Here is a 21109-nt window from a genome sequence, read left to right on the forward strand (position 1 = left end):
GCAGGGAGAAGTGTCAGAAAGAAGGACATGAATAAACAAACAGATGAATAGATGGATACAAAGACAGTGAGGGAGAGAAAGAGGCTGAGTGATGTGAGAGAGGTTGGTGAGGCCCCTCCTGAGGGGCTCCCGCTCTCCTTCTCCTTCTTCCAGGGTTGTGGAGGAAGCCGACTTCACGCACAACTGACTCACACGCTGTTCAGCAGACAGCAAGGAGAGTCTGAGGAGACACCGATCTATATCTGGCTCTGCGTCTCCATCTTTATTTTTCTTTTCCCAGCTCCTTTCACCCTTCTCTCACCTGCACAACCTTCCTCCAGGCCTCGTTCTGCCTGCACTGCCCTCTCTGTGCAATTATCTGCTCTCAGCCTCAGAGATTTTCCTTTTTCCACACTGCTGAATGCATCTCTACTCATTCCTCTATATTCCAGGGCTGCAGTACCAAAATCTGAATTTTGCTGTTCAATACGAAGATTTGACTCTTCCTTCTTTTTTTCCTTTCATATAGACCTTTTAAAAACTTAATAACATAAACATACTAAATTGGCCCCTTTGTATTTCCTGTTGCAATGCTTGTTAATTTTTAGCTGACAGGAAATAAACTTGGACCAAAGCTGTTGCCCTGGCAACAGAATGGAAATGAAAATGTTTATATAGGCTATCTGGCAGTCAGAAAATCCACTGGCATGACTTACAGTGATGAGAGCAGAGTAGTAGTAGTATATTCATTTGTCAGCTAGCCTGGCTCTGTCCACAGTTGTGGTTTATCAAGGAGTTATCTGCTGGAACTATTTCTTGGACAGAGCCAGGCTAGCTGTTTCCCCCTGAGTGATCCAAGGAACTGGATTTCTCATTGAGCTAAAGATGTTCACACAGAATACTTGACTGGCTTGAGAAGACAGATATGTTTTTTGAAGTAAGATAGTAGAGCTTGTACTATAGTCTACTCGCCTTTAGTGTTTGTATAATTCATATAGACAGAGCGATAGGAGTAGAGGAAATGTCCTACACGTGGTTTCAAACCTAGTTAATGCATATCTTCTTAAATTGTCCATACAAAAAATGTTCTATCAAAGTACAGAATGGTACAGAGACGGATTAAAGCTCTTTATGTTTCATCTTTTTTACTTGATATGCCTTCTTCACACTGTGGACGATGTATCGACGTGGCTCCAGGACAGAGAAGATTGTCCTCACACCATCGTAAGCTGGTGGGATCTATCTGTTTCGGAGGGGCCTCTAAGAGACCGAATGATTTATGTGGCTGTTAGGCGTGGGTCCTGGTCCAAGGCCAAGTCTATCTGCTCATCAATATAAACAGCCTGCTCTCCGGGTGTTGTGGTGGAATACAAATGGCTGAATTTAGATGTAACCCCTCGCTCACCTGCATCTCAGCCAATAATAATGAGAAATCTCTCTCTGTACCTGCTGAGAGTAAAGGAATGAGGTATGAAACGTGAGAGCACACTGAAATAACAAGCTATATACTCTACATTTATCTCAGGACTTCTAATGCTTGGTCAATTACATCACGCCTCTATCTACCAATATTTCATTTTTTCTGTTTATAGATTTTATTTCCACACTATTGGATGTTGAATTATAAAATAAGCTTAACGTGACTAAATGTATGCATCTTTGTGGATTGAGTCGTTCCTTTACGTTTTATCAAATCTGAATTTCGAACCCTGCCCTGTTCACAAATGATTGCACACCTGCGTTTGAATCCAACTGTTTAATGTTTAATGCTATATTTAGGGGACCATAAAATACATTTATTCATTCGTCATGTGTAGACAGCGGAGGCTGAGGTGGTTCCAGCAGAGGTACTGTACCATTATCTGTTATGGCAGTAATTCATTCTCCCGTCATATTTGACCCTGAGGGCATAAACACACTGAAACACCCTCTGGTCTCCTTACCTGCAGGCGAGTCACACATACCCCGTCCAGCCGCGCTGCTCGACCTCCCAGCGCCAACCTTTTTCTGTACACGCACCGTCAGAAAAAACCTTCCACTAAAGCCTCGCCCAGCCATTATCCAACACTCAGCAGGTACTTCTCCTGCATTAGCAACCGGTCTCATCCCGTCAAACACAGACGCAGGACAGAGGCTGTTATAGCGGAAGCCGGGCGGACTGTTAGTGTTAAACGGGAGCAATGTTTCCTCCGGAATCACCATTTGACAAATGAGCGCTGATGGAGCAGTTCTTGCCGGGGCCATTATTTCTGATGGGGCCAGACGATCTGTAAGGATGGAGCACTGTTTGTCTGAGCTGCGACGCCCTCCGGGCCAAACACCGAAACTCACTCGAAACCCACTCAAACTCTCCACATGATGGATGAAAAAGGGAAAATCTCTAAGCTATAACACCAGGAAACTTTTTTTTTTTCCAGTCGTGAGTCTCTGGTGAGATTTCACATCACGTCTTCACTTAACTTGACAAGGGAGTTTTACATTTGCAGCACATAAAGGGACTTTCTTTATGAGAAAGCTAAGCCCTTCATTAGTATCATTAATACTCATTAGCCAACGTTTCAGTCATCCGGACCCATGAGATGGATAGAAACATGTTCACACTAAGCCTCGGTGAAGCGCCATCAGTCAGTCACCACCAGGGGCTCGCCTGTGTATTCTTTAATCTTCAAAATTCGCTCTTTAATTTCACAAAAAACAGTGTTTCAAATAAAACGGGGTCATCCAATTACTTGCTCGCAAAAAAAATACTTCCATTCGCTTAAGGGAGATGTTTATCCCTCTCCCTGTTATTTCACTTTTGGTGAAATATCACAAGTTTCTCAGCCTCAGAACTTAATTAGATCAAATTCCATCAGAAGTCGTCGGATGGGGAAGATTTAAAATGAAAATCACAGCGCCACTCTTCAGTTGAAATACAGTCAGAGGAGTTTACTCAGGGCTATCTTTGATGAATTGTTCACCTCCCTTGAGTTGTTTGTTGAGTTTAGCATATGAAAACCTGACCGCTGAAATAGAGTGGCCATAGCTCAAGCCGGCGTAATCAAAGCTCATTGAGACTTGGCTGAAGGAGAGTGTTTGGATCAGTGCAGTTGGCACACACACACATTTTCACATTTCTGCATGTGTTATTTCGGTGTCTCGTGTGGATTATATTCTGTGTGATTCAGTTTTCATACACTAACAGGTTGGAGGAATGCCGTGTGTCTTGTTTCGCTGCTTCTGCATGATTAGAGTGACGGAAATATGTCTAATATTTAACCAAAACCAAAAGTGTCACTTCAAGTCGATTCATCACTTTGATGGACTATTAATGCCAGCAATTTTGATGATATATGATATGTTGTGTTATGTTTGCAAAAGAACATTAATCAAGAACAAGGAGAGATGTTATGTACCGGGTTTTAGCAAATTGCTATTTTCCACCCGTAGTCTCTGGGCAGGCAGGTAGAATAATGGAATAGTAAGAAAATGTGACATTTCAAGGAAATTAGACATTAAAAGAGACTAATAAATACTCCCCCAACCATCCATCCAAAACACACACAAGATTACACACTAGACCGGACATTAAACATGTATTTAGATCAATTGTTTTAAGTCATTTCTAGAGCAAAAATTATAAAAAAAAATTCGGTTCCAGCTTCACAAATGTGTGCTGCTGTTTATTTCGTCAACAAAAACAATTACAAAAAAATATTCGTTAACCTTTTTTCCCACAACAGAAACAACAAACACAAAAACAGCAATCTTTGAAAACTAGAACTATGATTATAGATATTACAGTTTTTGTAAAATAATAAAAACTAAATGACATGTGTCCAATTTGACAGAAATTACTATTACTGCTCCGCATGTACAGAGTGAATATACAAATGATGCAACTTTGTGCGGAAATGATTAGTCAATTAATCAATTAGTCAATCTTCAGAATACTAATCACCAACAATTTAGGTAATTAATGAATCATTTGGAGTAATTTATTCAGTTTCTCAAATATACAAATTTGTTTCTTTTTATCTGCCAACCTTGTTTCCACAACCAAAACAAGACTACAATTAAATAAAAATTCAACTTTGAGAACTAAAACTTTGACAAAAAGTAAAATTTTTGTCAACAAATAAAAACTAAACGATGTGAAAGATGGACGACTGGACATATTATTGAATGGTAACACTTCCTATGACGCCCACGTCTATAATGCATAATACACATACTTAAAATGTCTTATAATCCAGGACTTAATAATCTGACTAATTAATGAATCTGTCTGTTATTGTCTTGATTAATCGATAAGTTGTTTGGTCTATAAAATGACAGAAAATGGTGTAAAATGCCGATCACTGTTTCCCAAAGCCCAAGATGACGTCCTCAAATGTCTTGTTTTGTCTACAACTAAAAGATATTCAGTTTACTGTCATAGAGGAGTAAAGAAACCAGAAAATATTCACATTTAAGAAGCTGGAATCAGAGAATTTTTTCTTTTTTTCCTAAAAAATTACTCAAATCGATTTATCAAAATAATTGGCGATTAATTTAATAGTTCAAAACTAATCGATTAATCATTGCAGCTGTATTATAATCTGCTTATAGCACTGTATAATCATATAAAGCACTCATAAATATCCATAATACTTTATAACACTTATAAAGCATTTTATAAAGACTTATATCATAATACTTTATAATAGCAGGTCACTCAATGAAATTGAGTGACCAAAGATCATAGTGTTTTATAATTTCCATAGTTGTAATACATTATAATATTTTAATAGTGCTTTATAATCATTGTTATAATGCATTATAATGTGATTATAAGTTACTGTAAGTGGTCATTGTTTGCTTTATAGAAAGTTCTACCAAATGAATTACTGTTTTGATGCAGTCTGCATGCATCTTCGAAATCGCACATTAATTCTTCCGATTGGTAAAACAGTTTCCTCTGCTGCACCAAAATATCTCCTCTTTAAGAGTTTCTCTGCTTGACCTGTTACACTAATAAGCAGGATCTTACATTTCACTACTGTTATGTCTCATTTAATAAAAAAAAAAGAAGTAATGACAGATTAATCAAGAAAAGAAAATAGTCACAAGTTGCAGTCATATTTCAAAGCTTTATACTTTTATTGAGTGAAAGCGTAACTCTTAGATCCTTAAAATGTAGCTCATCATGTTTTCAGAAGTTGTGTAGCATTTTGGAAGGCTTAACTCCTGATTGTGTCTTTCATTAAAAAAAAGGGCCATGATTTGATTTTCTCACATTTTGAAAGGGCTATTGTTGTGTCCTCTCTGTCTGAAATTGGATGGTGAGTCCTTTTAGAGAGCAGCGAAGGGGAAATGATTTGTATTCACCTGCCGTATCTGAATGGAGTTGAGGAGGGGCTGAGAGAGAGAGGGGGGGGGCTACTACATAGTGCTTCCTTTATGTGATAATGGATTGCTCTGACATTCACACACATTGTGGTGTGGTGTGTCTATCAGTCAATACTCACCAACTCGTGGGATGAATGGCAAATTTTAAACAGACGCCATTAAAGACCTGTCCTACAGGTGACAGGGTTATGTGTTTATACGTCTGAATACGCTGCACTAACACATGCAACATATGTGTCTTGTCATCATCCAGTCCTGCAAATGAATCCTTTTTCTTTATTTTTTTTTTACGTAACTGCCCTCTCTTTTATTGGCCCGGCTGGGCAACTGGATTCTTCTGTCAGCCGCACAAAAGAGACAAAGTGGAACCGGGGCCGGGCGGTAATGAGCAACTCCTCTTACAGTGTTACATATAGTCCGGCCTCGGTGTGGGGAAGCCTTCTGGAGACAATGGAGGGTTTTGAGAGGTCTGGAGCCCTCTGAAGCCCCTCTTTGATTGGGTTTCCTGGCACTGGGCTCCAGTGTTGGGGCTGATTGTGGAGTGGGAGCTGTAGGTTTAGGGAGGGGGTGAGGACCCTCCTCTGCGCTGACCTTTCACAGACACAGGTGGGGTGAAGGGGCTAGGAGGAGGAGGAGGAGGAGGAGAAGGCCTATTGTTGCGCTCTGTGAATGTAGAGGTGGCACTCAATAACACTAGACCTCGCTGCCTCTGTCCACCTGCCGGGGATTTTCTCACCACTGCTCTATCACTGGCAAATTACATGTTCTGGCAACAGATTCTCCCAGCACACTGTCAGTCTTCAGGCTTTGTTATCTGATGTTGTCGGTAGATTTTTCTAGACTACTGCTATCATATTTTGCTCTTTTTTTAACCCATGCTAGTGGCATGGCTCTAGGTAGGGCTGTCCTTGACCAAAGAAATTCTTAGTCGACTAACACAAATATGATTTTGTCGACTAATCGATTAGTTGATTTAATCGACAGATCGGTAAAATAGTTTCTTCACAAGATTCACATAAAAGCACCACTTTAAATCTTGTGTTTCTCGGAAATAAGTCATTCAGCATGAAAAAAGCTTAAAAAATGTAAATCGACTAAGACCAAAATGAACGATTAGTTGACTAATAGACTAAAAAGGGGGCAGCCCAAGCTCTGGGAATGGCAATGTTGGTCTGTCATCATTGGTCAGTCAATCCACCTCTTTGGTCCAGACTGAAATATCCCAACAACCATTTGATGGATTGCCACGACATTTAATACAGGTATTCATGGTCCCCAGAGGATGAATCCCACTGACTTTGGTGGTCCCCGACTTTTCCACTATTGCCACCAACAGTTAATCATTTTTGGCTTTTAGTGAAATATCTTGATTACTGATAGATGGATTGCTATGACATCTGGCAGAGATAGCCATGATTCCCTATGTTGAATCCTAAAAACTTTGGTGATCCTCTAACTTTGTGATTTTGAGTGACGTGTCTCAATAATTGCTAGCATGCTAACATGTTAAACTAAGATGGCGCTCATGGTATAAGCATTACACCTGCTAAACCAGTGTGCAACCTCCGGGTTTGAGAAGTGAAGCCAATGCAGAAGTGCCTTAAACTTGCATTCTTTCTAATAGCCAGCAGGGGGCGACTCCTCTGGTTGCAAAAAGAAGTCAGATTGTATAGAAGTCTATGAGAAAATGACTCTACTTCTCTCTTGATTTATTACCTCAGTAAACATTGTAAACATGAGTTTATGGTCTCAATCAAGTCTTCTTCGATACAGCATGATGTTCATTTAGGTCAGATCACCAATTATGGTCCCATTTAGAGTCAAAGTAGGGTATGCTTTAGGGCAAGGCTACCTTGTGATTGACAGGTCGCTACCACGGCGTTGTCCGGTCTGGGTGCTGTCCGTGTTAGCTCCACCCTCTCGTTTTTACTAACCAATGGGTGACGTCACAGTGACTATGTCCACTTCTTTCAGTCTATGTGCTAAATATGAGCATGTTAGCATGCTGAGCATTTAGCTCAAAGTAAAGCCTCATAGTGCTGCTAGCAATACTGTAGACTCTTGTTTCAGCATATTTTAGATGTCTTTACATTCTTACAGGTATCTTAATAAAGACTGCATGATTAAAAGGTCTTTTTCTGTCATCTCTTTTACTTGAAATGCCTCTGAGTCACTTTTCACACTGCGGATGAATTGCTGCATGCTGTTTAGTCTGATAATGAGTACTGACATGGCCTCAGGGCAGAGAAGATTGTGCTCAATAAGACCAGACCTCGCTGCCTCTGTCCAGCTGATACTTTCTCGCTGGCAAATTACATGTTCTGGTAACACGCAGTGGAAAGAGATTGTTCCAGCCCACAGTCAGTCATGCTTTGTTATCCGATGTTGTCGGCAGATTTTGCTCGACTGAATGGTACCACACAAAGCTCTAAAATGACTCGTCGCTGCCTGCCTGCCTCTACTGTATCAGCACAATTCAAATTCCACCAGAACAGTGTTTATTATACAGTAGCGCTTTTCCAGAAAGGCCTGGTTGAATTAACTGTTGACTCTGAGCAATCACACACAGACACTGTTTCTCTGTGTTACCCCGGCTGACATTGCCCACAGGAGTTCATTTGCTGCAAAACATCACGGCTGCTGGTCGTTGTGTGTCAGGGGTGAACATTTCCTCCACCGCCTGTCTCACACACTCTTCTTGTTGCGCCCCTAAGCTTAAAGTAAACTCCACATATTGGCCCCATCGTGAGAAACCCTTCACATGTGGAGTAAGCCATCCGGTGCGGACACGGTGGCAAACTGAGATTCTAATCATACCTCTTTTGTTGAGCTCAGAGGAGGTTGAGACGTTTTTGGGGGGCAGAGCAGATGCCAAGCGTACAGTTCCTCTCCAAGGTTACTTATGAGATGACAAATGGGTCTGGGCCTCTTTTGTTCTCTTTCCCCCCGCTACATATACGTCTGTTTTTGATGAGAGGGTTGACATCTTTTTGTCAGCATGGAGATCTGAGGATTGCCATGGATACAGAGTGCCCTTTTGGAGTGCAATTTTGAGTGCTCTGCTGAAAGCTGCATGGAGTGTCCCTATATTTAGCTTTTTTTCCTGCATTTGCAGAACTATAAGTCTTGTGGATTATATTGTATAACTATAATAACAATTTGTCTCTCTTTCTCAAATATGCATGGGTGTTTCTCTCAGCTGTCTCAAAGGATTTGCTCGTCTTCCCACAGCAGATTGGTTTTACGTTGATTACTTTTCTCAAAGCTGTTATGTTTCTGTAGCTAAAGTGTGTTTTGTGGCGTTGTATGCCCGAGGATTTTGAGAGTCCTTTTTAGCTATTCAGGAAGCCAGTCGGCATGCATTCCTCCCACTCTCCTCCTGCATTTGCTCATGATAATGAACCTCTGCTCAGCATATGAATGGCTGCCTGACCAAAACACACTCATGTGGCAGGCCAAGCGTACTCGAGCTCCGTCTTGAATGTCACGTCCTACACTGACCCACAGACTCACACGCAAACAAGGACGATGCAAATATATGGAGTATGAATTCACACGCACAAAATACATGAGGCGATATTGAAACATCTTCTTTTAAGGAGTAATTACAGTGTGGGGATCTGCTATCAAATAAAGGTCAAGTTCAGATCCACAGTTGCTCGTTCAGTCTTGTGCTGCTTCCCCTCCTGATCTCACTTTAATGAATGCTTTTTAAAAGTGCCTCCACTCACTTAATTCTCCAGTAATGAGCTACTGTACGAGTCAGGCGTCAGACAAGCGTACAAATGCTCTTTGGGGACTTAACTTTTGCCACCTTCCTGCCATTGCTTCTTTATTAGCTTATAATTTATAGCTTTTGCTACATTGTGAGAAATGATTGAAAGACCTCCAATTTGCCACCAGCAATTATCCTAAGGAGGAAGAGAGGGCCTCATCCACCCATCCAATCACGAGGAGGCTCTCAGAGGGAGTGCTGGTATAATGCGAGGATGTGACTCAACAACTATATGTCATATTTAGCTGGTCTGCACTGATAAGATGCAAGCAAAACGCCCTTCGGTTCCATTCAGGTTGAGCAGGCAGGGATTTCCTCCTTCACACAGCAGCCGTCCCCGTCTAGCGGCGCTGCTTCTATCTGCATGCTAAAGAGGAGCTCCTTCTCAGAAGCGCCGGCGCCGGCAGTGATTAGCATTTGGGCAGAGGGGACAGGGAGCGAATCCCGGAGTGTTTTTTGGCGTGTACACGGAGGAAGCTTAGTGAATGCCAATGTGCGGCACTCTGTGAAAGGAGGAGGACCAAACAAATTGCCGGACATGTTGCATTAGTAGCAGATGTCCATTAGCATTAAGAGTTGTGGTAGATTGATCGCTCAGGGAGAAGTATTGAAAACAGAGAAACATATCTTTAAAGGGCTGCTCCAGAGATTTAATATTGCTCTTCCATCAAGTTTACTGAGAATGATCACTGCCTGTTTTTAAATCCCGTCTTAAAACACATTTTTAGTCCCTGGCTTTTAACTCACAGTGAGAGTTGCCTTTCTATAAGGGCTGTCAACGTTAACGCGATAATAACGTGTTAACGCAAATTCGTTTTAGCACAACTAATTTGACGCATTAACACATTCAATCTTTCGGAGGTAGTAGCGAGCTCAGTTTTAAAGCTAGAGGGAAGATACTGGTATCATATGAAACTAGAAATCCTAAGGAAACCTGCGTTATATTTTGGCGTGGAAAAACTGGCATGGCCATTTTCAAAGGGGTCCCTTGACCTCTGACCTCAAGATATGTGAATGAAAATGGGTTCTATGGGTACCCACGAGTCTCCCCTTTACAGACATGCCCACTTTATGATGATCACATGCAGTTTGGGGCAAGTCATAGTCAAGTCAGCACACTGACACACTGACAGCTGTTGTTGCCTGTTGGGCTTTAATTTGCCACGTTATGTTTTGAGCTTATTTTTTATACTAAATGCAGTACCTGTGGGGGTTTCTGTACAATATTTGTCATTTTTTTGTGTTGTTAATTGATTTCCAATAATAAATATTAGTATTAAATACTTGACAAATCTCCCTTTAAGGTACAATCATGGACTATCATGCGATTAATCGCGATTAAATATTTTAATCGATTGACAGCCCTACTTTCTATATTATTGTCCTTTGTCTTTTAAACATTTTGTTTTCATGTGTTTTGCTGTATTTTGATTGTACAGCACTCTGCTCAACTGTTGTTGTTTTTAAATGTGCTTTACAAATAAATTTGGATTGGACTGATCAAAATTGTTGTAGCGAAAGCCAAAATAAATCCTAATATGGGACAAGCTTCAAAAACACCAGAGCTTACACTTCCCATAATGCAACCTGATTGTTTTTGCCTGGTAAATGCCACTTTTTTAACTCCACACTGCCAGTTTGTACTACATGCTTTCTGTTATAAATGTATAGCCTTCAAACCCAAACCAAAGTTTATGATCATGATGTGTAAAATTGATGGAGCGCCCCTTTAACACATCATAGGTGATTGTTTATTATTATTAGGAAATGTGCAAATAATGTGGATTGGATGTCCATGTATCAAAACTAGTTTTAGCTTCTGTATTCATCCAACAAGAGAGAAAGGAGAAGGACATGTTTACAGTGGAGCAGATGAATAAAAGATCCTCACTTTATTGTCTGGCATTGTACAGTGCAGATGAAAGGGGCCACGGCGTATTTTTGAGCTACGGGGGTCTCCCCGAACAACAGGACCCCAATTCATATGTTAACCACACCAATTATTTGCATACGGTCCCCCAATTATAAAAGCTAATGAGAAGATTATGGGAAACGCACGCTGAAGCCGGCCCGTGGAATTTGCATTGTGAACCTGTATAGCTGTAAATACAAGTCCGTAGAGAGGTATCAGTCAAAGCCACTGAACATTCAACCTCATATACATCACGGATATAATTCATGTCAGTGCTAATGCCTGTCAACTACATTAGCTGTGAAACCGTAGCTCATGGAAAGACAGCAATTAAAGACAATAGAGAATGTAATGCTCCTTTCAGCTTATAGAGGACTATTTAGCAGAGTACTAACTTCATATCCCAATATGATTGTGACTTTGGTAACCAAATGAAGGACTGTCTCGCTATCTCCTACATCAAGGCCTTTCAAGCGACCTCCCACTTCCCCATAGATGTTTAATGGCACAGCGAAATGGGCACACAGCCCTGGGCGTGGATACCATGCAGTGACATCCTGAGCTGCAGCCTCAGAAAAAATAAACTCTTCCAACCGTATCCGTTTTCTCATCACCACCTTCCTGAGTGCCGAGCCATTCTCGTCATTATACCCTCACATTCAGCCGTCTGTAGGGGATCCCTGCTGCTCCATTAAGGCCATACCGAGGCTCACAAACCCCTGATTTCATGAGCCATCAATAGCACTGATTATAGGAGTTAATTAGGGATCTTGCTTGGCATGAGAGAACGGCTTTTTCTCTCATGATAGACGTTAAAACTGTACAGTACCGATGCAACAGAAGTGATTCTGTCAGTGTTGCAGCATTGCATCACTATTGTTTGGCACAGACAATGGCAATACCTTCGCTAGTGGTTAGCATATGGAGTAGTATTATCTGTTGCTGTAAGGGAAATTCAATTGGGCTTTTTTCCCTGCTGACTGCTATTCATTTACACCGTGGTGTGCTTCAATTCTCAGTGCTCGTGCCCCCCGTCAGCTCCATCTGTGTGCTCAGACATGTCCCGACCCTCACGTCCTACGGCCGGCCTGCATGAATATGTCTTTGCTTATGTGTGTGTGTGTGTGTGTGTGCGTCGCTGTAATGTGCTACGTCTCTGACATGTGCACAAAACCAATTAGTTTTGGGATGGTGAAGTAGCTGGCCATGGGAAAATGACAATGGAGTAATTGAAGAGGCTGGCTGAATGAGAGGCCAGACAGCTCAATGCAGCTTTTACACAAGCGCTGAGTGTTTTCTCCACGGACAGAATGAGCAGAGAGAAAAGCAAGTCCGGAGTGAAGGTGGTCTTATATAGTTGTAGACTGTAATTAACATTAGAGCCTTTCATTTTGCTGACATTGATTTTTACTGAAGAAACACCGCTCGTTAGGTTGTGTAGTGGCATTTAAAGGGCCTTAACAGTGGTTTTGCACGATTTAGTTCATTTAATACAAATCACGTTTACCTTACATCACAGCTCACCATTTTGCGAACCATGCTGTTTCCAACCATTTCAGGCAGCCATTGACTTGCACCACCAGGCGGCTATTAGCAACTAGCTGTTGAACATAGTGGAACATTTAGCAGCTAAAGAGACAGATAACATCTATTTTTACAATAAACACTTGAAATGATGAAGGCACTTGCAAATGACAAGTTAGTACAAAATGTAAACCATGCTTTGGTTTCATTGTCATAACTGTTTGAATGTGTTTTGTACGTTTACAAAGGTGTCGTATGTTGACTGAATGTTTAACCCATAGACTGTATATAAAGATGGAAGACATGACATCTCCCCAAAAGTGAAGCCAAAACATCTCAATCACCCCTGGTGGCTGGCTGCAGTATAGGTCATAAATCCCGCCTGCCTCCAGGAAACTCTCGCGAGATGGTTAATGTTAGGCATTGACCTTGAATAGTTGAGGTTAGGAAAGGTCCTGGCAGAGAATTTTTTCAAATTTTTGCCAAATTTTGCAACTTGCGGGTTATCTTCTAAACATGACCGATGGGACATGAGCCAAAATAAAAAGTCAAAGTACACATCAAATTATTTTTTCCCAAAGATAAATTCTGTCATTTTAGGTAGTTCTTATCACGCTGATTAATGTTTTCTGATAAGTTTGCTTTTAATTAGTTATTTGATGCTATAAAAAGGGGGTGAGACCTCATGATTGACAGTTGAGCGAATTAGTCGCGCAGCCGGACGCTCGGGAATTGTACGAGAGAAGAGGTGTAACTTTAGCTTTCCATAACTATCACAAGTCTGTGTAATAGAACATAATGTCAATTTGATCATAAATGTAGTCATAGAGATATTTTTGTTATTGTGATATTTGTCTCTTTATATACAGTCTATGGTTTCACCTGTACCTAAATTTGTTGAATGGAACTGCCTAAGGATGCAAAATGAATTTTAGTGTAAACTGACAATAAAGTTGTATAGTATCGTTACATATCATATCGTAACGCACTGCATGGCATGGCATCGCTTTGTATCGTATCATATCGTATCATATCATATCGTATTGTATCGTATCGTACCGTATCGTATCGTATCGTATCGAACCGTATCGTATCGAATCGTATCGTATCGAACCGTATCGTATCGAACCATATCGTATCGAACCATATCGTATCGAATCGTATCGTATCGTATCATATCGTATCGTATCGTATCGTATCGTATCGTATCGTATCGAACCGTATCGAACCGTATCGTATCGTATCGTATCGTATCGTATCGTATCGTATCGTATCGTATCGTATCGTATCGTATAATTCCCTCAGGAGGTGGTAGAGACCAAATCGGAGGAAAAAGGACAGTGAATATTGGACTTACATTCATCAGGTGGCCGGAAAAAATACTTCAAATGTATGATAATGTTTCTCTGCATCTGCTGAGTGTTATAAATAAGCAACTGTGTTCACCATTTCAACTTAAAAGTTGATCATATATTAGTGTGCTGCTTGTTTCTATTGCCCCCTTTAATACTTTGTCAGTTGTCATCATGAGGTAGTGCCTTCAGTTGTTGTATTGAGTTGTTTAAGTGAGACAGTGGTCCATTTATCATCCGCTTGGCCTCATCTGTTTAGAAAAATCGCTAAAATTCCTCGCTGGAAGTGTCCGCACCAACCTGCCATGTTGCTTTCCAAGAGACCATTTTCCCGTTCGATTTTATCTGCAGTCTGACAGCTTTTGGGCACAGCACTCCAAACAGTACTGTGTTTTTATCTCGGCCTCAGCAGTCTGTGCCGAAATGAGCTTTATTGACTTTGGCTTTTCCAGTTCCGTCAGCACAAGATGCATGGGAAGGTTCAACAATTGTGATGGATATTTTTCTGATTGCGTGTCCCCTCAAAGAATTGTGTATTCAAATGAGAAGTGGGCTTTGAACTGTAGTTTCCTCTTTAAGATGCAGAGCTAGCTTAAGCTGAAAATACATTCATTATGCAAGCTTATGCCTCATGCTACATCGGTAAAATGAAGGTTTTAGAGTTAGGAACATGAATACTCCACTACTTAATTTAAATAAGGTAAAGTCTGGCTGTTTTTGATCATTTGGATGCTCACTATTCAGGCAGGATGTCAGTAGTTTCACGTCTTAAGAGCCCCACAAGAGTTCTCACCATCTTCCTACTGTGAGAGGGATGTAAGGGGTTGGTCCCGTATCACTGCAGCTCACGGGGATAATTATAGCACACAAATGAATACAGGCCCACACATACAGTATGCACACAGAGACACACACATGCTGACCGGCTTGAGCTGAGCTGCTACACCTCATTAAATTGGGAAATGAATCCTGGATGAAGCTCTGGCTCCTTTCCAGATAAGAATCGCCAGGCTGTCGTGGATTCACCCGTAAAATGTATAATTAACACATTTATTCTCTTGCTGTCACAGCCTGCCCTTCTTTTTCTTAACATCACCTGTGACAGAGCACTGCCAAGTTCAGTATTTTATATAGTTTTTTTTTGTTATTTTACAAATTATAGTGATCTTAGGGCTGGGCGATATGGAGAAAATCAATACCTCGATATTGATATTGAGACGATATTGTCGGGTTGACCATTGGTGCTTTTACAAAATATTTTCACAATGAGATTTTTTGATAAATAATCATCAGTAATGTGGACATATTGACTAAGTGGGTATAGGGAAATAATAAAACAGCTAGAACAGTCTGGTAAGTTCAGGAAATTACATCACTTTACTGTAATGCAGCCTTTAAAACCAAGAAAAGACAACACTTATTCCATATTACGATATCTAAGATGATATCTAGTCTCATATCACAATATTGATATAATAATGATATGTTGCCCAGCCCTAAGATGATCTTAACAACTTTTTACATCAACAAAATGTAATTGGCACTGAGAAATTATTACAATGAAATACAGTATGTTACTAAACGCCATGAGTGGATTTGGCATAAATGACATCTGATTGTAAATTCCTAACACATTGCAAATTTAATATAAACATTGATGACAAAAGTGTGTTGCTGCTCACCGCTTCCTGCAGCCTGCAGCCTGCAGCCTGCAGCCTGCAAATGAGCTTGATGAAATTGGCCCCTCTGGATCTTTTTATGTCAAATCCCAAAGCCAGAGCTGCCTGATGGTGTACGCGGCAGTGTGATTGGCTGCCCTAGGCGAATAATACGGGCCCTTCCCTAGGGAGGTGTAGTGGAAGCCGGGGGCAGCAGACGTTTGCCCTGGTCTCTTCCCATGCCACCAGACACCGGCCCCAGAATCATGACTGTAGGGCAGCACTAACAAAATTCATCAGTTCCCCAAGGAGGACCAGGCCGGGTTCTGACTGCCTAGCCTCTGGTCCCAGACACAGCCTCCACCACCTCATCTGCAGCCCCGACCCGCCCCACACCCAAAGGCAGGAGAGATGCAGCTCCACTTTTAATGGGCTTGATATGATTCTTTCATACGGTAACCGGCATTAGTATCCCTAAATTTGATAGTGTGCTTTTGTGATAACGCAGCAAATTAGTCTGCCAGAGCTCTAAATTAAGCTGTGACATTTTAATGCTGTGCCAGCGGACGCCTTGGGTGAGACAGGCAGGAGAGCAAGATAAAAACAGGTCAGGCTGCGGTTGTTAAAAGACAGAAAACGACTCCTCCTAAGTTCGGTTTCCTCGTTCTTTTCACTCATCATTTGCAAGCTGCGCTCACATTCATAGGAAAACAATGAATTATGCGGCTCGTTTCTTTGCGACTGTGCTGAATTATGCAGACGGATATGAATTAAATTGAGCAAAGTCATTTTGACTCAGTAGTTATTATGATTCTCTGAAGCTCGGGTCACACTGGTTTTGATGACCCTGGTAGTGATTATCTCAACATTTGCGTTTTTGCTATTGTTCCTTTTTTAACTTTGTCTCAAAAAAATAATTGGCTGTGGTTGGATGAAGGTGTGAAACGGCAACACTGAGCTGCCTGGCAACAAGATTTCAAACCTGGTATGTTCAATACATTTCTGTTCACAGTCCATCCAACACTAGTGTTGTGATGGAGGCATATTTAGGTTATATTGTGTATACGGCTGTCAATCAATTAAAATGTTTAATTGTGATTAATTGCATGATTGTCCATAATTAATCATGATTAATCACAAATTAATCGTACACTTTTTATTCGTTCAAAATGTACCTTAAAGAAAGATTTGTCAAGTATTTAATACTCTTATCAACATGGGAGTGGGCAAATATGCTTACTTTATGCAAATTTGTGTATATATTTATTACTGGAAATTAATGAAGAACACAAAACAATGAGAAATATTGTCCAGAAACCCTCACAGGTACTGCATTTAGCATAAAAAATATGCTCAAATCATAACATGGAAAACTCAAGCCCAACAGGCAACAACAGCTGTCAGTGTGTCAGTGTGCTGACTTGACTATGACTTGCCTCAAACTGCATGTGATCATCATAAAGTGGGCATGTCTGTAAAGGGGAGACTTGTGGGTACCGAAGGAACCCATTTTCATTCACATATCCTAAGATCAGAGGTCAAGGGAACCCTTTCAAAATGGCCATGCCAGTTTTTCCTCACCAAAATTTAGCGTAAGTTTGGAGCGTTATTTAACCTCCTTCACGACAAGCTAGTATGACATGGTTAAATTTTCTAGTTTTATATGATGTCAGTATCATCACTGAAGCTTAAAAACTGAGCCTCCTACAACTTAAAAATCGCAAGTTGCGTTAATGCGTTGTTATCGTGTTAACTTTGACAGCCCTAATTGTGTAACAAAGGGGAAAAAAAAACCCTTCTTTAACAGTTAATCAATAGCACAATTAGCCTTTCACCAGTTTGTTCAGACCTGTAAACAAGTCGCCTCGCTTGAACCTGAACACCATGTTGAACTTCTGTCCCCATTGAACGGTGTCTACTAAGATGTCAGAGATCTATGATCCGCTGAGTCACACATGATGTTTCCCTTTACGACAATCTCATGGAAGAATGATGGTTCACTGTCTGAAATCTGACCTCATTGCGGATCAGCTGGCTGCGGGCTCAGTCAGTCAATCAAACTGATGAATCTGAGAGTGAAATTGGAAAGTAAAGTGTGTCCCCGTGTTTTCTTGTCCCTTGGCATGTCATCTGCCGGCTGATGTGATCGATATGGCAGAGAAGTCTAATGGCATCAATGGCCACGGCGGTGATTAGCTGAGCAAAGTGAGCCCATGTGGGCCGCGTTGGTCCATATTGGAGTGCAGTAGATCAGAAAGATAGCTTCCAGCAAACTGCACTGCATGGCACAAACTAACATCGATATGTGGCCAGTGCTATATGTCTCTCTCTCTCTCTCTCACAAGCTGATGAACACAAAACAGAACAAACTCAGTGTTATATTGATATAACGTGATGTGCTATTCAACCCAGTAACCTCTGTCCCTGCCTCTATCCTCTTATCTCTGACGCTCTCTCTCTCTCTTTCTCTCCCTGTAGTTGTGAATGTGCACGTGTCCTCAGACAGTGTGACTGAGCAGAGAGGCGGGGCAGACCTTCGCGTCACATACCGATGATGGAGAGGAGGAGGATGGACGCAGCACTGCTGCTGCTGTTCCTGGTGCACCTCGCCACTGCGCTGGAGGTCCCACTAGACCGTAAGGCAACACATCACACACACCACACAATGTACTTACAGTATATCTAAGAGAGTGTAAATGGACTGAAGTCAGATCAAAATGTATTGGCAAGTCATTAATGAAGCAAAAGTGCCATTTTGCTGGTTGCAGCTTCTTAAATGTGAGGATTCGCTGCTTTTCTTTATCATATATGACAATAAACAGAATATGTTTGGGATTTGGACTGTTAATGGGACAAATTTTGATATCTACTGTAACTTTGGGCTCAGTGAACTGTTCCCGTTTTAATTTCTCAATCTTCTGACAGACTAGCTTTTTCCCTGTTTCCAGTCATTGTGCTGAGCTGAGCTAACTAGCTGCCGTCAGTATCATATTTACCGTACAAACAGGAGGTTGGTATCGAGCGTCTCATTTAACTCTTGACACTTAAAGGGCCAGTGTGTAACATTTAGAGGGATCTATTGGCAGAAATGGAATATAATATTAATAAGTATGTTTTTTTTTAAGTGTATAATCCCCTGAAGATAAGAATCGTTGGGTTTTCGTTACCTTAGAATAAGCCAAACTATAAGCTTGGCACACGGGAGAAGTTACGTTGGTTGCAATCTGCAACCTTACCGCTAGATGCTGCCAGAGTCAGACTCTACACACTGCACCTTTAAGTGAATAAGAGTACTTCCCAACTATTCTGCAATTAATAGAGAAATTAATCCGATTAACTGATAATGGTAAAAATATCCCTTTTATTTCCCCTGAAGTAGCTTTATGGTTCATTTTATTTTACACTGTTTGTCACATTTAGGCATGCATTTCATGGTTATTTTTTAAATAATAATTTCATTTATCGTTTTGTCCATAAAATATATTAAAAAAAGTAAAACATGCTCATTATAATTTCCCAGAGGTGACATTCACTTTAAAAAAAAAAAAAAATCCAACCTAATAAACAATGAATACAAATATATTCAGTTTGCTATTGTATATGACAAATAAAAGCATCAAATCCTTACATTTAAGAAGCAGGAACTGGCATCTGTTTGGGATTCTTACTTGAAAATGGACTGAAACAATTATTTGATTATCAACAGAGGTGCAGATTAATTTTCTGAAGGTTGATTAATTGATAATCGTTTAATCTCTAATCACATTTATTCCAATCTCGGAACCCATCGGCTATCGGTCTGACGACGATAAGCCTCTGGGGGCATGGGGCTGTATTTCTGGGGTTCTAGTGTAGCCAGTTTTTCCGTGCGCTGCTCATTGTTTACAGTCTTGATTATCAATTTGTGACGCAAGACTGGAGTTGGAATTGGGAGACGACGTGTACGACAGGATTGTTTCACAAGTAGCCGGTTTACAAGCTAATTTTAAATCAATAAAAAGCTAAATCATCATCAGACGATAGCCGGTGGGTTCCCGGATTGTATTTTGGCCGATGCGTTACGCCTCTTTTACTCTCCACACGGACTGTTTACCTGCATTCAACCAAAGCCTGCTCGAACGTGATTGGTCAATACCACTCGGTCAATACAAATCTTGTCCCGTTGCCTGCAGATTCTACGTGTGAATGCAGAATCTGTTTATAGAGATTACATTTATTCTAAACATGATCTACATATCTACCCATTACTAGGATCAGATTCTTGTTTTGATGTTTTATTTTTGGAGGAAACTCTTTATGTTGTTGCCTTGGTTTTATAAAGCAAACACTGTTACTGTTCCTCCTTTTGACTAATGTGGAAAAGAAAGGAGTTTGCCAGACTGACTTCCAGCACCGCAGCCTGATGTCACGGTGGTACTTTAGTCTAGTACATCTTCTTCATATTGTTTGGTTGGAGCTGTTGACCACTGGATGCTGGCATCTCTCAACTGGGAGCTGGCTTTGTTTAAAGCCGTGTTTGAAGCCCTAATTATGCAGGAAGATATTTTTCCACCACTAATGTCTGGTTCTCTTTACTGTCACAATGTTTTTTTTCTTATTTGCTGATTCTTGGGGAAAACACTAAAGTTCTGGAAGGATGTAAGTCTCAAACTAGCGTGAATTCCCTGCAGAGGTTGTGCTAGCAGTTTTTGTTGTGCATTAAGTGATATATTTGATATGTTTTTATTATATTTTTGTATCATACTTTGTCTGTTGATGCTGAGTGTGATTTGGAGTGGACTTTAATTTATTGCATGCAGTGATCTCTTTGTTTCTTTGTTTGCAGTTGTGTGTTTCTTGCAGTGGTAGAGCAGTTCCGTAGAGCATTATTGCAAAGAGCATGAGTTCTCGTATCATTTGTTTTGTCATCGTCCATTAGTTATTTCCCCAGCACTGACAGGAATACATTAAGCATCGGATCATTACAACAAAGTGAAATGCACCTAAGCGTGCTGCATGGCCTTTTTGCTGTTGCACATGTTACAAGAGCTTTTTGTGTCCGTCAGCAAATGGCAGTCTGCTTTGATTCAGTGTGGTGAGTCTGCATGTGATTGGTAACGACTGCTTGTGTGGTCAATACAGCAACAGAAAAAAAGGCTTAGTTATGCAGTAAAGGTCGTGATTAAATATCACCGTCTTTCTGATCTCCTTTAGTGCCGCAGCCACCGACCATAACTCACCAATCCCCCAAGGATTACATCATCGACCCACGAGAGAACATTATAATCCACTGCGAGGCGAAGGGGAAGCCTCACCCCAGGTAGGAATCTGGGAAGTGGGATTTTTGCACTCATGATGATGTTACAGAGAAAGATATTCCAGGTGTGGATTCAGTTTCAGTTAAAAGCCTTAGTTGACAGCAAGTCTCCAGAATTTCAGTCTAAAATATGATGAGCAGTTCTGGTTTATTCAAGCTATAATAAATAAAGAAGGTATTTTATTGCTGCTATTATTATCATTTCATGCCAGAAGATGATTGTAGCTAATGCTTTTGAATCTT

General features: G+C 40.8%; 1 protein-coding gene across 18 annotated transcripts in view; it reads left to right on the forward strand.

The window, feature by feature from the left end:
• The window catches only part of LOC119487470 (neuronal cell adhesion molecule-like), a 97856-nt gene that overhangs the window by 45836 nt on the left and 30911 nt on the right, over nucleotides 1–21109 (forward strand). For 13 of the 18 annotated variants that reach the window (XM_037768374.1, XM_037768381.1, XM_037768365.1 and 10 more), the window contains exons 3-5: nucleotides 18049–18206; nucleotides 20197–20208; nucleotides 20764–20869. In XM_037768374.1, coding sequence (XP_037624302.1) covers nucleotides 18122–18206; nucleotides 20197–20208; nucleotides 20764–20869 — 203 coding nt within the window. In that variant the 5' untranslated portion in view covers nucleotides 18049–18121. The remainder of the gene's footprint in view (nucleotides 1–18048; nucleotides 18207–20196; nucleotides 20209–20763; nucleotides 20870–21109) is intronic. The other 5 variants (XM_037768364.1, XM_037768376.1, XM_037768367.1 and 2 more) reach the window with 1 other exon arrangement.

The sequence above is a fragment of the Sebastes umbrosus genome, chromosome 4 (assembly GCF_015220745.1).
Source record: "Sebastes umbrosus isolate fSebUmb1 chromosome 4, fSebUmb1.pri, whole genome shotgun sequence".
NCBI lineage: Eukaryota > Metazoa > Chordata > Actinopteri > Perciformes > Sebastidae > Sebastes > Sebastes umbrosus.